Raw genomic sequence first — 16,596 nt, forward strand, 5'->3', positions numbered from 1 at the left:
TGTATTACTGCTCTGCAGTGTTTTGAGTCATATCTACCTAATAGATCCAATTTAATCATGTAAATGGGGAATCTTCTTCACACACTACACTAAATTATGGAGTTCCACACGGTCCTGTTCTAGGACCAATTCTGTTTACATTATACATGCATGCCATTAGGCAGTAGCATTAGAAGACAGCATAGTTGTTCACTGCTATGCAGATGACACCCAACTCTATCTACCTCTGAAGCCAGATGGCACATACCAATTAGCTTGACTGCAGGAATGCCTTTAACACGTAAAGACCTGCTTCTAAAGTCAGATAAAACTGAGGTTATTGTATTTACCACTAAAAATATTAATAACATGGTGTCCGACCAGAATAATAGTCTGAATGGCATTGCCTTGGCCTCCAGTAACACTGTGAGGACTCTTGGAGTCGTTTTCGTTCCCAGTTTCCATTCAGGAGACAGACACTCTCTCTACTTTTAAGATTAGGCTTAAAACTTTGCTTTTGGATAAAACATGTAGTTAGGGCTGGATATGTGTTTCATCTTCACTCACCTTTTTAACTGTTTACACACAACTCTGCATTTAATGATTAGTTATTATTCATCTCTGGCTCTGCTCCAGAGTATGTGTTTTGTCTTGTCTCTGTCACCCCCCTACTGTTTCTGCTGGAGGTTTCTTCCTGTTAAAAGGGAGTTTTTTCTTCCCACTGTCGCCAAGTGCTTGTTCATTAGGTGTGTATGTTGTTTGATTGCTACTGCCTTCTCTCTTATACTTTTGGAATTTTATTTTTCATGATAAACTTTCTGGACATACCTTCTTGGTCTGCAAAGTGAAGTCAAAGCAGAAGTGCCTTAAACCTGCTTTTTTTTTTTTAATGATCAGCAAGAGGAGGCTCCTCTGCCTGTGTAATAGTCAACTGCTTTAAGATCTCAGTCAACACTTCCCCCCCAAAGTTTATGGGCCCACTCACTTGTTTAAAGTCATAATGAATACAATATGAAGATGGTACTTTCAGCTGCTCCCTTATTTCCCAGGGGCTGGATCTGCATGTTTGATTTGGCACCAGTTTCATGGAGAATGCCCTTCCTCACACAGCCCTCCGTTTATCAGGGCTCAGGACTGGCACTAGGAATAGACAGGCCTGTGAGCCCCTGATGCTGGCTCCAGGTAGCTTTCACATTTAAAGTGAATGTGATGATACCATGGAGCTGATGCTAAATTTAATATGAAAGTCATTTAGTAAATTACAGTTGTTATTATTATGTCAGAAAGCGGGATAAATCAGGATATGCTAGTTAGCTAACAATAGGTCAATCAGAAGTCATTAGCTGATGAGCATGAGGTGTTTCTTGTATTTTTAATCAGATTCACTTTCATCATATCATGTCCAGTTTCAAGAAAACAAGATGGAGATGGAAAAATGCAAATCTGAGGCTCCAAAACAGAACTACAGCCCACAATTTCATACAAATAAAACTGGGACATTTTTTAACTTCAGACTGTGGGTCAATATTTGATTAAGCCACCTTAGAAATGATAAAAGAATGTTCACTGTAATTTCATGGATTAATAATGCATTTACAGACAAATAATAGTGATGTACTTGCTAGTTTCCTCTTGTAATAAACATGCATTTTAAGCATTATGACAACAGCAAACTGTAACATATGCTTCATAAACAAATGGCCCTCTCAACTCTTGCATTCCATTTGAGGGTAAATTCCGCCTGATGGATTGAACTTTGACTTTTTATAATTACTCCTTCTCACAGCAGAGGAAATGATATGGTAATACTGAGAAAGAATATCCGTGTGATATGGGCATTTTGTCTGGGAGTGCATCACAGACAGTCTAATTGGCGCTGATTTAATAGCCTCCTAATGTCACTTGAAGGTCTGGCAACAGCTGTGATTATAATTGGTTTTGGGAAGACAAGCGTGGGCCTAACAGGCAAAGGGACTTACACTATGGGGCGATCGTGGCTCAAGAGTTGGGAGTTCGCCTTGTAATCGGAAGGTTGCCGGTTCGAGCCCCGGCTTGGACAGTCTTGGTCGTTGTGTCCTTGGGCAAGACACTTCAACCGTTGCCTACTGGTGGTGGTCAGAGGGCCCGGTGGCGCCAGTGTCCGGCAGCCTCGCCTCTGTCAGTGCGCCCCAGGGTGGCTGTGGCTACATTGTAGCTTGCCATCACCAGTGTGTGAATGTGTGTGTGAATGGGTGGATGACAGGTTGTGTAAAGTGCTTTGGGGTCCTTAGGGACTAGAAAAGCGCTATACAAATACAGGCCATTTACCATTTACCCCGACCCCTCTGTCATGTCTCAACACGGCAGCAAATGTGCATGTTGAAGTCTGACTGTGAAAAGGCCATGAGATATGAATTTAAGGGTTGCGGGATGAAAAAGAAGAAGCAGGGAGAAAATCCCCATCAGCTGCTTGTGCGGTGCAAAGACCGAAGCTTTGACCCGACGGAAAACAGATCTAACGATGAGCGCACAAGGTGAGGAGGTCAATGGGAAAGAAAAGGATCCACATCAAAGTACAACTACTGCAAAGCACACTTCCAATAAATGCTTTAAAAATCTAATCATGTTGCCACAAACATGTGCAAGAAGCTTTCTGTTGAGCTCATAGTCAGCTTTGTTGGGCTAGGATTAAGCCCAGCACAGATTTGTGTCATTTCTGAGCCAAAGCTGCTGCTGCAAAGAAAGAAAGCACCCCACTGCATTTAGATTGACAACACGATTGATCTGCACACAATGAGCGATAGTGGAAGGTGTTGATGGAGCCTGACAGCATCGCAGATCAACCGTGCTGTCAGTCTGAATGAAGCTTAGTTTTAGCTTTCACTGCTCTTCGGTTAGAATTAAAAAGAAAGTAAAAAGAAAGCACAGAAGCAGATTTTTTATTATATTTCTTTATTTTTATTATTACACGACACTTCTGCCAACAGATGTACAACAGAGTGAAGCACTGTTGTGACAATAAATCAGTGCGAAATATGTGAGTAAATTCAAAAGAAACAATAAAATCAAACAAAAAGCAACAAAAAGGAAAATATTACTTCCTGATATATTGCATCCCTAATGTTCTTCAAGAAGCCCAAACCAAACCTCAAAAACTTTGTGTCACAGTTATGCAAGATATGATCATTTACAAACTGTTGATAACTTTTTGATTGTGGAGAAAACCCCCCCAAAACAAAAAGAAAAACAGAAAAGTACTGTGATCTGCCCCCTAGTGTTGATAATCCTCCTCCTCAGTCTGGTACATATTAAAGAGGTCTAACATGAGGTTTCACTTGTGTAACAATGTAATTTTTGTATAGTTTGTATAGTTTAAAGCACAAAATCAAATCAGCTGACCAAAATAATATCATGAATAAAAACACAAAAGAGAAGCTGATGCTATGTGTGTATATATATATATATATATATATATATATATATATATATATATATATATATATATTCTATGTAAGAGCCTTTTAATCCAGAAATCAATGTGTTCCCCTGTGGATGGTTCACAGAGCAGTCAGCGCTGAGAGCCCCCTCTCCTCCAGGAATGAGGGTGGTGTCTGGCCTCGGAGGGCCAAGCGGCTGCTGTGTTTGCTTTTCTAATCTGATTTCCAAAGGAGGAACTACAACAGGTGCACAGGCGGAAGGGATATTAATAAATCAATACTGGCTGGTGGTAAGATCGCAGTCCCTCTTTGTTGTCTGTTAGACATGATTACATAATGGTTGAGATTTTCTTCCAAAGGAAAGGACGGTGGAAATTATCCAGCAAATGGTGAACGGTGAGTTTTTAATGATACAATCAGCCTGTGGATAAGGGCTGTCTAAAAACACTTATCCATTATGGCTGAGCTCAGTCTTCATGGACTCGCTGACAATGAGGCGAAAGTGTTTTGAATTCAATTTTCATCAGCAGATGATCAGATGAGTCTATCAGGAAGGAATATGTCACAGACTGATACAGATAGCTATGATTTTTGGGCATAAAGCCCCACAAATTGACAAAGACTAAATATTTTTGATATGTTAAACCTCTCTCAAAACATCATACATCAGTGACGGCAAAGAGAGACAAAAGTGTAGCAATTTAGGAGAAAGAATATTGGAAAGACCAGGTAATACAATATCTACAAAAAGGAGATTTGATAAAGTTTTGTCAACACAATACATCCAGCTCCTGCTACAGTAGAACACACCAGTCTATACACTGCTCTCCTACCCATTGATTTAACCCATTGATTTTTCCTTCAAACACTATTTCCCTGCCTTAGAAAATAATCACCAAATAATAGATTACTTGAAAGATAGATTACATGGTTTAATCTGAAATTCTGGTATTTGATCATTCATCTGTAGTGGAAAAGTTACTCCTGCTGCTGGCGTTTGGTGAATTAGACGTCTTGCCAGCCTATGAAAACAGTTTCCATCCACACAGTTTCTTCCTGTCACCTTATTAATCAGTCCAAATACTCGAGGCTCAATAGTCTGAGCAGCTGCCTCCAGAATGAAAGGTCAAGAGTTTGTCCTTCTCCGTCTCTGTCTATCTGCCACCTTTATTCACTCATTTTCTTTACAGTGTAGAATGTTACTAAAGTCTCCCAAGCTATAAAACATCACAGACACCTGTGCTTTCATACTCCCTTCGCACACTCCTCGCGGCTGCTTGTAATTCACACCTAAACCATCTCACCTGGATTTAGGTCATGTGATTGCTGAGGCCATTGCTCAGTGAGCTCCTCACAGAGCCTGGGGGTATTTTAGCTCCTTCCTCCTTCTTAAAAAACTGATCCCGCTAAGCTGGGATGGGACGTCGCCGCAGGATGTTGTGGTAGCCATGGTGATTTCAAATTCTGAAAAGATGTCCAACAGTTTCAGTAGATAATTCATCCCTACACCAGTGTCTCCTCCATGCTTTATGATGGTAACGATTAATGCAGACACCATCTGTTCACCTTCTCAGCATCTAATTAAAACAGCTGATCTGACATCAGACCAAAGTCCAGGTTTCCACGAGTCTAACATCTGTTAGACACATCATTTTGTTTCTTTATCTCAGCAGTTTTTACCAGTTTAATGATCCCTCATTAATTTCTTTGCAGCATTTCCACATGTCCAGACCTTGTGATGTGTCTACAGATTGAACTGCAAAAAGCACTGAGGTGAGCTCTGACCCGAGGTACTGGTACCTGCTGTGCTTTTGGAAGCTGATCTTCTGCTGCAGCGGAAACTGCTGCTCTTCTTTTCCTGGGGTGGTTCTTATGGGAGCCGGTCTCATCATAGATTTTTGCAGCTGCACTTAAAGAAACACCTGCTTGCAGTTTTTTAAAAAATGTTACCTAAAGTTAATTTTAATTGCATTGTATAAAACTGCAGGCACAGAGTCACCAACACATTTTGATCACGTGTGACCTGGAGACTCCCTCTGCTGCTTCGAATCCTCCCCGTCTGCTGTCCCTCCCAAACAAGCAACTTCTGTGTCCTGCTTTAAATCTCATCTCCTGGCTTTTTCTAAACATATTAAACATCTTTGTTTACAGTATTCTTTTTCAATGTTAAGTGTTTCAAAGTGAGCTATAAAAATTAAACCCATAATCACCCACATTCTCTTTCTTTTCTATATTTTAAGACATTAAACATCATGTTTTTTAAAAGTAAGTGAACAAAGTTAATATTTTTTAGCCTGCTGTGGTGTCATTCATGAATCATGAACACTGTCGTAGTTACATGCGGCTGTCCTCTTGTTTGATGGCAGATACTCCCTTCACCCTGGCCAAAAAGGCTAAAATGACCAAAGAAAAAGTGGGAAACAGTTAAACATGAGAGGTTTTTGGACAACGTTTGTGTTTTTTCCATTGTTTAAGCACTGCTTCCAGCCCAGAGTGATGCCTTAAATCCCCTATAGCTGCAGAAAAGGCTAACATTGTTATCTTTTTACAAAAAATGGCTAAACATGAGAGGTTTTCGGACAAAGTTTGCGTTCTCCATTCTTTAAGCACCGGTTCGAGCACAGTTTAAGCACCGGCACCGTTTCAAAAGTACCGGTTTGGTACTGGTATCGGATAAATCTAAACGATACCCATCCCTATTCATGATCCTACAGCTTGTACCCAATTAGAGCAGCTTTGCATGATTCTCTGTTCAATAACAATCCTTATTTAGCCCATACTGGGTCTTGGTGCCGTCCCTCCAATCGTCTCATTGAAACAAGCTGTTTTAGCCCACATCACTCTTCTTTTAAGGCCGAGTTCTTCTGATTGGCTACTCGAGGTGAACACATTATAGATATACGTGCTCTGTGGCATGTTACAGAGAAAACAGTGGTAAAGAAGACAGGCTGAAACTAAGAATTTAGAGTCTTCCGAGTCTGAAGCCTTAATGTGTGACGCACATGCATGTTGGCACATTATTTGAAAGTTTAGCCATGTTTGATATGAAGAGAAAAAAAAAGAATAGATCCACTTTTAATTTAAAAATCAAACATTAAAAACATGAAGCTAAATGTTTGTCATTCAAGCTTGAAATGAAACTATATCAAGGTCATTTGGCTGTGTGTGGGTTTGTTTGTTTTTTATTCCACAGTTTGCAAAATGATCACAGAGTCATAGAAAGTAAGATGCAAATATCAGGCATACTGCACACCACCGAGTGTCACTGCAGATATGTATCTTTATGGAGTAGTGTATCCACAATAAATAAAAGCCCAGATAAGACGGCAGTGATGCAGAGACACACCTGAGGATGAGTCCGCTTTAATGGGCTGCTGCTCATTTTCCCTTCTTGAACCTCCTCATGTGTGCCGCTATCGAGTTGGTGATCTCCACACTTCTTTTGTTCTGTCCGAAATAATCCACGAACTCTCCGTCGGGTCCCACGAGGTACATGATGATTGTGTGATCGACCTACAGAAGACAGACACAAACTTAGTAACTGAAGGAAATCACGAGATCTGGGAGCTGATTGAGAGCAGACGGTAACTCACGATGTAGTCGTTGTCTTCATCCTTTGGCCCCTGACTGAAGTACACTCTGTACGCTCTGGAAACTTCATTGATCTGAGCCGTCGTTCCCGTCAGACCGATCAGCTTTGGGGAAAACTCTGAAAGATGAGACAGTAAGAAAGTTTAACACCTAGAAACACAGGAGTAAAGCAGCTAAATGACGGCATAATAATCAGATTTTATAAGAAGCTCTAATCAACACAAACCACTTTCACCTGCAGACCTGCAACCACAACTCCAAAAACAAAAACTTTATTTATTTGCAACTTTTTGTCCCTGATCTGAATCTGTGCACACCTGCATTGTTTTTGCTTTCAACACCTATCCCATTCAGTGTCATTGGAGCTCGAGGCCACACAGAACCCAGGACCACCTCACTGTCAGGCATCAGTGCTAACCACTGCAACACTGCTCACATAAGTCACGATATTTCTTATTTTCCTCAATCATTAAAAAGCAAAAACAGACCAAACAGAATCAATTCTTGTCCTCTCACAGTCTGACCATCAGGTGATGCTGGCTCAGAGTGCTTTTTAGGGACATCGATCTGTGTACAGTGAAGGTTTTGTGTTACGTTACTTGACAGAAATGTCTGCACGTGTCTGTCTGCTGTTATTTTTGACCACTGGATGAACAGAAATGTGTTGAATTTCCTTCCACCTCAAGGCGCTTTATATTGTAAGGTAGACCCTATGATAATATATACAGAGAAAAACCCAACCATCATATGACCCCCTATCAGCAAGCACTTTGGCGACAGTGGGAAGGAAAAACTTCCTTTTAACAGGAAGAAACCTCCGGCAGAACCAGGCTCAGGGAGGGCAGGAGTCTGGTTGGGGTGAGGGAAGGAAGACAGGATAAAAGACATGCTGTTAGGTTCTAGCATCAGTTTATAAGACTTGGTATTTAGCTACAAAAGAGTGTTTGTACATATAAATACACACACAGAAGCACTAAGGTGTTATGAAAATGAAAAATATTCTATTTGTCTAATAGAAGTCTAATAGTTCTATAAAAGCAGGGGTTCAGTTGATACCTCTGCTTTTCTTCTGAGAAGATGAATTACAAAAATTACAGAAAACTAAGATGGAGTCGTGACGTCATAGTGGAAAATGTTGTCATGTGCGTGTACTGAGGCACAGTTTGATCACGTTGCTTTCTTACCTTTCACATATGTAGCTAAGGCCTCTGGTGTGTCCCTGTCGGGGTCGATGGTGATGAGGATCGGCGTCAAGTTTGGCAAAGTTTTTATTTTGTCTGCAAAACAACAACAAAAAAAGCCAGATGTTGAGTAAAATCAGGACTTTGACTTCTCGCTGCAAATAAAAAATGGTTTAAATACCTATTTCATCCACCACTTCGATCATCTTCTCCAGTTCATCGGGGCAGATGTCGGGGCAGTGAGTGAACCCGAAGTAGAGGAGGATCCACTGGCCGAGGAAGTCCTCGCTCTTGGTGGGCTTGTTGTTGTGATCGATGAGTGAGAACGGGCCTCCCAGCGCCGCCTTCCCTATCGACTTGTTCCTCTCTTTTTCAATCACTGCCAATTGCAACACAGTCACAGAGGAGGAGCATTTAGGACCCCTATCACTTTATTTAACCTTTATATCTATAAAATACACAGTCTGTCTGCGGTTTCTTTCTATACAGGCATTGAAGTTTAGTCTTAGAGCGCATTAACCAGTGAAATACTTACTTTCTTCCTTTTCTTTCTTAAAATATTTCATCCCTCCAAGCAGCGCACCACCGATGGCAAACGTTACTGCTAAAGATTTCCACGTCACAGGCTTTAAAGAGAGCACAAAGGAAGCAAAAGGACTGAACGGGTGTAGTTATACAGATATTTATGTCTTGACATTCTCTACCTGCAAATAAACTCTTGGTAAGCTTATTTTAACAGCTCCATATCCTTTGGGTCACCTTAAATAAATCAGTTATAGCTGAGTTTGGGAGAAGACTGCTACAGACTGCTGCTACAGGCCCTAATGTCAGTCATGTCCCTGCCCTATATGACAAAAGAAACCTTTAAAACTTAGTTAATGTCTGAAAATTTCAATTGAGAACAAATGGAGTTGATCACGCTGGGGATCAGCTGTAACATAAACGTTTAACTCTTACCCCAGACGTCTTTGGCTTATCTCCTGATGAGGGTGGAGGAGGCATCGAGGAAAACGTTCTTAAGCTGTGTTGATTCTGCCATTGCGTTGCTCTGCAGGTGTGCCGCTGACTCCCATTCACCTGTTAATGAGCAAGCACAGGAAGCTGTGAGTTGATTTAAGTCGTAAAATATAAAAATGCTGCAGTTAAATATGGCCACAGTTTCAAATGAGGTCAGTGGATACAGGGGTGGTGTCATCAATGCGGCTGATGCATTTCTCTTTGCTAAGATGGGCAGTAATGTTAAAGCAGCCTCTTAACTACTTAAAGTCACTGCTGTAAGTCTTGAAAACAAAGGCATTTATCTCTGATTTCAGGAACAGCAGCGCCCCCGTCTGCAGCAATGATAACTGCACTGAGAGTCATCTCTACTCTTGGACCTCTAACAGCTCAGCGCTCATAAATGAGGCAAAGGTTACTGCTTTAAAGTGATCTTTCCACAGAATCTCTTTCATCTTCTCCTCTTGTCTCAGCTGAAAGACGCTGGATTTTGCTGCTGCCCTGAAGGTTCAATCTAAAATCCAGGTTTGTGACAGTAAGCTTTACATACAGTAGGCATTACACTGCTTAATGCTTAATTAGCTACACTCCCCTATTAGCATTACCAAAGCTGCTACCTTATTATTATTACCATCTTATTTGTATGTACTTTTTATATTTAGTGGTGTTTGACAGTGGGTGGGTTGTCACATTTAGGAATAGACAGATTTACACAGTCAATATAAAAAGTAATCAAAGACGTCCTGGCCTGCTGTTATTAATAACTGGTTGATGAGGAAGGATTGTCAGCTAACGCAGCTGAGCTGTACTCTCCAAGTTATAAAAGCTGGCCCAGGTGACCTGCTCAGTCTCTTCCATTCCACCAGGTATCAACTCTCCTTGATGTTTGTGTCTTGGTTGGTTTATGTTTAATAAATCATCTTTTATTAAAGTAAACATCTTTTGTGGACTCCCTCCTTGTTGCCTACCTTGACACAAATGACACACAATTCAACTCACACCGGACACACACACACAAAAATACTACGAGGTCGATAAAGGACACAAAGGTTTAATCTTAAAGTTCCTGATGGGCTGATCACACCAGTCACGTTGTGTTTCCCAGGTCACGGAAATCAAGAGCTAATATTTCATCAAATACACTGATCGCCCACAGCTGTGACATCAATATCAACAAGCACCAATGTTCATAATGATGCAACAGTGGAGATGAACTGCTCCAAACACTCACGTTTCTCACATATTTTCTACTTTTGCATGTTTATTATGTCAAAGAGCAATGTAACGAGGGGCAGCCAATCAGGAAAAAGGATGGCTCAAAGTTCGTTAGAGCTCAAACTGCTTATTTCAGGGCCCAGTATAAGGCAAATAAAGCTTAATTTGAAATGGGAAATATGTCACGCTACTCTAGTAAAGTCCAAGAAAAAAAAAATATGTGGAGTTGGAACTTTCTATAATAAATCAGCTTGAACAACCAGTTTCCCTGAGACGGGACTGAAAATGGATCTTCGTCCAGCAGTGGGTTTAATCCAGGTCTTGGCCCCGTGTCTGTGGCTCATCTAGTTTCCAAACTAGGTTAAGGTGGTGCTGTTAGGAGGTGAAGCAGGTGTGAATGGAGATGGTTCTAAATTATTGAGTGCCCGCCCCCCCGCGCGCGCGATACAGACAGCAAAAATATTTGCCAATAAGTATTTTAAAACTATTTGAAATTGTTGTCACTAAACAAAACCTGGTTAAACTACAAAGAAAGACCGGATCATCTGACTGTTTGCCACATGACTCTAACTGTTAAATGTTTTAATGAAGTGTGCTAGCTCCGCGGACACAGGCAGGTTTGACCTACCAGGTAGCAGTGAGTTCTCCGCGGGGACAGCGTGTGTTTCAGGGCCGACTGCCTCGGTAAAGCGCCGAGTGTGAGCTTCGCCGGACTCTGTAAGACTCTGCTGTGAAGCAGCCGGCAGCCCAGGCTGTGATACAGCACACTCAGAGCCATGGTTGGACCTGAACAGAACCGCTACAACAAGCAGGAAGCCGCTACAGCTTTGGGAAAGCATGAGAAGTGAACAGGAACTCTGCGGACTGGCTTCTGTTCTCAGATCAGTTATACTGCAGCGGTGCTAGTTTTAAATAGCCCACAAGGCGCTAAAGTGGCTGATTTCAGATCCGTAGCCGGGGAACGGTTACTAAACACAGGAAAATACGTCACAACCTTCTTCTTCTACTGTCTCTTTTGGCCGTGTCTATGCTGCCACCCGAAGAATGGAAAAGGTTTACTTTTAGACTAGACTGGTCTTAAATTCACTTTATTTTATTTAACTTGAAAATTACATTTGATTTAACAGAAGATAAAGTTTAAATAATAAACTTTTTTATTTTTATTAATTATTTTACATAAGTGTTCAATAAAAACTCAAACGGATCAGTGCATTTTAGCTGTCATAGATTTGTGTTTAATCATGTTTCATCAGCCAAAACAGGCTGATGTCTAAATGGCAGTCGTACAGTGTGAAGGCCAGTCTGATCTCAGATCCTTGTTGATGTGGTAATAAAGCCAGGCCACAAATGGGAAGACTGTGATGGCAGCAGCTGTGGAGACTCTGAGTATCCCGACAGGAGCTCTGACAAAATGAGGAGATGAGGGGGAGGAAAGGAAAACAGAGAGCAGATGAAATATAAAGGACAAAAAAAAGTATGGTTGAGTTATAGGCTCAATGTAGGCAGAAAAAAGAACAACAAAAACAACAAACAAAAAGAAAAAAAATTAACAATGCTAAATTTATTAGCTGAGATTAAATTTTCAAAAACATGAAGAGGATATTCTTTTGACACAAAAATATGAGGTAACATTTGGATATTCTCTGAGTTTACCACAGAAAAATGAACAGAAAAATCACTAGGATTAAATTGTTTTTCTAAAAAAAAAAAATCTCACAGTAATTATTATATTATATATACACATACAGACACACACAGAGAAAAAAAAAAACTATAAAGTTACGTTTTTTGAAAGTTAAAAAAAAAAAAAAAATTTTATATATATATATATATATATATATATATATATATATATATATATATATATATATATATATATATATATATATATATATATATATATATATATATATATATATATATATAAATAAATATATAAATAAAATCAAAAAGTTAAGAAAAAACAAAACAACAAAAGACAAAAATATTTTGTAAAGTTCTCAGTATAAGATGGAAATGAGATTCAAACTAAATCTGTTACCTTCCAGAGTGGCGACACAGGAGGAGCCAAATTGCAGTCAAAACGAGACCTGAAAATTCTCTAAAGGGATAAAAACTATATCAAATATCCATGTATAAAAATAATAATCTGCAAAATATGTTACATTAGTGTTTCATACAGAATTAAACTATAATGATACAGCAGAATGCCTTTAATGAAGTGAAGCTTCATTATAGTTATACCGTCTGATAGGCAGCACATTTTTTTGAATGGAGAGCCTAAAAATGCGTAAACGGTTTGTTTTTCTCAGATCAGGTGAGGTGTGGCGTACCTGCCCTCCTCCTTCTGGAAGATCTGTGTGATTTGCTCTTTGTAGAGCGTCCATCCCAACATGGCACTGATCGCACTGGAAATCAGCACATGAAGGTCAGCAACACGCCTCCAGGGCAAAGTCTCTGAAAAGGAAACAAAAATAATGAAGGCAAACAATTGAAATCACAACCCTAACTCTGCAACGAGCTGCACGGTCAGGATACAGCCGCAGGGTGGCGCTACGTGCACTGGGGAAATGCACGAGTAAAGTTCAGCAGCAACGTAAGATACCAGCTTCATGCACGTTAATATGAGGACTTTATTGTTAATATGCGAAGCATCTACTGGCAAATGACTCCAAACTCTATTCTGTACCTGTCACATGAGGCTTCACAACAATACACGCACTCAGGACTGCAGGGACGCCGTAACCAGCCTGAAAAAGAGGGTGGTGTTTATAATAAACTGTGCAAAAAGATCAAAATGTCTAAAAATATGGACCAAAAAAAAGTGTACTCTTGTGTAATCTTACCATCCATAAACCTGCATCTGGATCATTGATCTGCAGCGGGAAGTCAGGACATAGTTATTGATCACAGTTCAAAGAAGTGCTGAGAAGACAAAAAATCAAACTCTCACCTGGACGTACGACGCCAGAGCGAAGAACAAACACATGAAAACGTTGCAGATTTGCCAAACAACACGAAGCCACGGCTTCCTCTCCTTACAAACTTCTCCCATAGCTGCTTATTGTTTCACTTCCCCGCCCGGGCCAACGGGACGTGCACACGTTTTAAAGCAGGCGCACCTGCAGTTCCGCAAGGCTGTCAAATTGGTCAAAACCGTGATGGGTTCGTTCGATATATATCACGTCTGCTGACGGATGCATCGATCACAGGCGGTGTAAACGACACGCACTATCGCGTTGTTTCTTTATTTTATTTATATATTTACTTTTTATTTTGTTTAATTTTCCATAATTTGCACAAAAAAGTAATTAAAGTTGTTAATTTAATGTGTCATATCCCGCAAGCATCTTCTAAAACAAACAAACGTGTACGTAAGCATCAAATAAACCTGGCACCCTTTTATTCCTGGACACCTTGATCGATAAATCGAGCACACATTTCAAAAGTCCGCAATGACGTTAGTCTGCTAGAAGACACGCCTTATCCGATTAATCAGACGCGTCCTTGCCGCCGCCATCTTGCAGCGGGGTTCTGAGACCAGTTAAAGATGGAATCGGGACAATTTTCCATATTCTGCTACTGTGAAGATGCTGATAAAGTTCTCCACAGCAGGGAAATATGATCTAAATCCTTTAAATGCTTTATCAGGATGAGGATTGTTTTGTTTTCCTCATGTTAGGTTTGATTTATTGTATTTTTGTCTTTTCTTTGTTGTCATTGTTGTTGTTGTGTTATTTTAACATGTTCAAAATAAAACCGCAAAAAGGAACAGGCTATGTTTCGACATTACTTACACAAAGCATGCAGTTAAATATCATTTTACAGAAGCTCTTTCTCTCTGTGTGTGTTTTAATATGAAAACTTGAAGGTTTGCATTTATTTGTCTCCAGTTTCTGACGTTTCTGACATGAAATATTTTTCCTTTTAATAATGGAGATCCCGGTTATGATATATATTTATATGCCTTAATAATGCACTAGGAATTACAGTAGTTCCCCGCACCAATATGGTGGCTGGGCGGAGGTGTTGCTGCAAAGATTTATGATATCTTTACAAAATAAAAGTACCATGAGTATAAACCTTGTCACTGGTCAGAACAAAGACCAGAAAAGAAAGAAAAATGTCTGAAAATCTAAACTAAAGCAAACAAAGCAAACAAAGCTGCTTAGATTTTTATTTATTTTTTTGTTTCATTCTTCTTCTTTTGTTAAATATAAATGTGTAAACACTACTTTAACACTTTTGTATTAAATCAGCAGACTCAGACTCTTATATTATACTAGTAAAGTTTCATTTGTTTAGATGTTTCAAGCCCATAAAATTTAACTGTAGCTTTGACATTGCTTGTATGTGGTAAAAATGGCATTAAAATACATAATAACTTGATTTACACGTGTGCACACAGCATTGGGAATCTATTACGTTGGTGCAAATCAAAGTGACAGCAGGTGCAGCGAAGCAGCAACACAAGACAGTTTAGCAGGTGCTGGTCATGGGTCACTGCTCTTTCACTTCTCACTGATTTTTTTGCCTGTTTTACATTTTACTTTTTTGTCTTATATTGTGACAATCAAGTGTGCCCTGAATATTAATTTAAATGTACCATGCATTTATTTCGAGAATTATCTAAATTAACTGTGATCTATAAGAAGTATAAGGAGTGAACACAGCATCCAGCTCAAAACAAAAAGCAAAAAGGTTTCACCTCAGATGAACTTCAGTGCAACCTTAGACACTATTATTTTAACATGTATCCAGCCTGAAGCTTGTAGATTATTCCAGGAAGAAGGGCAACATGTTCAAAAGCTTTTTCAAATTCAAATTCAAATTTTTATTTGTCACGTACACAGTCATACACAGTACGATATGTAGTGAAATGCTTGGACAACTGCTCGTGACCTAAAGAAAACAAAAAAGGAAAAGGCTATGAATAAGACAGGAAATAAATACGAAAAATTAAAAAGGGTAAATTTAACTAGGAAGGAATAAAATATAAATTAAGGTTAAAAATGAAATAACTGTACAACACAAATTAGAATGAAGGGTAAATTTAACTGGGAAAGAATAAGATAAAATATATAAATTAAAGTTGAAAATAAAATGACTGTACAACAAAATACACAATATAGAACTATATAAGAATTTTTGGTAATTTTTGGTAATTTGGATGTTTTTATGTACAGCTGTGAAGGCTGATTCTTGGCACGCTTTTACACACTCTGCAGGATAGTACACTGAAAGCACACTGAGTCACAAACAGGTTTAATCAATGTGGCAGTGAGCTAAAATGAGGTGAAACTCCACTAGATACTTATTTTTAATCTAATATAGTCAATTTACCTCAATTTCAGTTTAATTTCAATTAAATTTCACTTATTCCATAAAATGTAATTCAGGATTCTGTGTCATATCTCCTGCTTATAATATCTCTTAAGGACATTGATGTGACTCCTAATACATTTTAGCCAAGCACTGCTGTATTTTATTTTGAAACAAACTCCGTTGAACGTCGGTTCTGTCTGCTGCTCGCGAGTCGACCGCTACTTTTGTATGGAGGGACAAAGGTGCCAAAATGACATAACTAAATAAATAAATAAATAAATAAATGAAGTTACATGAATGAAATCAAGCCGTAAATAAATACAATACAATACAATATAATTGATTTAATAAATATCCATTCATTTTATTTGAAAACATACTGAGTTATTTCACTGTTTTATTATTTTGTATTTCCTGTGCTGCAGTGCATCATGGAATAATTTACGCTGTCAATCGCCAACAGACTCTAGCATATGGTTACCCTGTACAGCAAGTCAAGACAGAGAATGGATGACTGCCACAATCAGTTAGTGTTGGTGTCCACTTGGCTGCCAGGTATCCCAAATCCCAACTGGTAATGATGGAGGATCGTGGGACAAAGTGCAAGTCAAATGCTTTTTCTGTTGTTACATTCACCAAATACACTTTGGGTTTTTTTCTTATTTTTATTTATTTTTTAGTTGTGAATGTAGTGACACGATCTTCAAATGTCTAAATGATTTGTCAATGTAGAGTCTACTTGGAGAAGTGCTCCATTGTTTTTGGAAATCTGTGGTTAGCCTAACACCCAGTTTGCCTTAGCAGCTATGAGCTGCCCAGGCTGTCAGATCTCACCTAATTGGCACACCTGAAAAGAAGTCTATTCCCAGCACTCTGTTTCCAAAGCACTCACC

The 16,596-nt window shown here is 39.3% G+C and overlaps 2 protein-coding genes across 3 annotated transcripts; both read right to left on the bottom strand.

Moving 5' to 3' along the window:
• Nucleotides 1-4,872: 4,872 nt before the first annotated feature.
• On the bottom strand, nucleotides 4,873-11,359 carry sco1 (synthesis of cytochrome C oxidase 1). Of its 2 annotated transcripts, XM_076883438.1 has the most exons (8): nucleotides 11,007-11,359; nucleotides 9,125-9,244; nucleotides 8,703-8,793; nucleotides 8,349-8,546; nucleotides 8,171-8,263; nucleotides 6,989-7,104; nucleotides 6,742-6,908; nucleotides 4,873-5,788 (listed from the first exon to the last, which is right to left on the bottom strand). In XM_076883438.1, the coding sequence occupies exons 1-7, from the start codon at nucleotides 11,154-11,156 to the stop codon at nucleotides 6,774-6,776; spliced, it is 903 nt and encodes a 300-aa protein (XP_076739553.1). In that variant the 5' UTR covers nucleotides 11,157-11,359; the 3' UTR covers nucleotides 4,873-5,788; nucleotides 6,742-6,773. The 2 variants fall into 2 exon arrangements, with proteins under 2 accessions (XP_076739553.1, XP_004556428.2); XM_004556371.5 differs by lacking the exon at nucleotides 4,873-5,788 and having other exon boundaries at nucleotides 6,453-6,908; nucleotides 11,007-11,357.
• Nucleotides 11,360-11,450: 91 nt separating this feature from the next.
• tmem220 (transmembrane protein 220) lies at nucleotides 11,451-13,511 on the bottom strand. The gene is made up of 6 exons (XM_004556370.5): nucleotides 13,332-13,511; nucleotides 13,225-13,254; nucleotides 13,068-13,128; nucleotides 12,712-12,835; nucleotides 12,420-12,479; nucleotides 11,451-11,781 (listed from the first exon to the last, which is right to left on the bottom strand). The coding sequence occupies exons 1-6, from the start codon at nucleotides 13,431-13,433 to the stop codon at nucleotides 11,649-11,651; spliced, it is 510 nt and encodes a 169-aa protein (XP_004556427.1). The 5' UTR covers nucleotides 13,434-13,511; the 3' UTR covers nucleotides 11,451-11,648.
• Nucleotides 13,512-16,596: the final 3,085 nt, after the last annotated feature.

The sequence above is a fragment of the Maylandia zebra genome, linkage group LG4, assembly GCF_041146795.1.
Source record: "Maylandia zebra isolate NMK-2024a linkage group LG4, Mzebra_GT3a, whole genome shotgun sequence".
Classification (NCBI taxonomy): Eukaryota; Metazoa; Chordata; class Actinopteri; order Cichliformes; family Cichlidae; genus Maylandia; species Maylandia zebra.

Excerpts from the sequence above, each read along its gene's own strand:
- sco1 (XM_076883438.1), bottom strand. The coding sequence starts at position 11,156 with ATGGCTCTGAGTGTGCTGTATCACAGCCTGGGCTGCCGGCTGCTTCAC. Across the intron at positions 8,547-8,702 it reads TAAGAAAGAAAAGGAAGAAA|TGATTGAAAAAGAGAGGAAC; the intron begins GTAAGTATTTCA and ends TGCAATTGGCAG. Across the intron at positions 8,264-8,348 it reads CGAAGTGGTGGATGAAATAG|ACAAAATAAAAACTTTGCCA; the intron begins GTATTTAAACCA and ends GTTGTTTTGCAG.
- tmem220 (XM_004556370.5), bottom strand. The coding sequence starts at position 13,433 with ATGGGAGAAGTTTGTAAGGAGAGGAAGCCGTGGCTTCGTGTTGTTTGG. Across the intron at positions 13,255-13,331 it reads CTCTGGCGTCGTACGTCCAG|ATCAATGATCCAGATGCAGG; the intron begins GTGAGAGTTTGA and ends TTCCCGCTGCAG. Across the intron at positions 12,836-13,067 it reads TGTGAAGCCTCATGTGACAG|AGACTTTGCCCTGGAGGCGT; the intron begins GTACAGAATAGA and ends TTTCCTTTTCAG.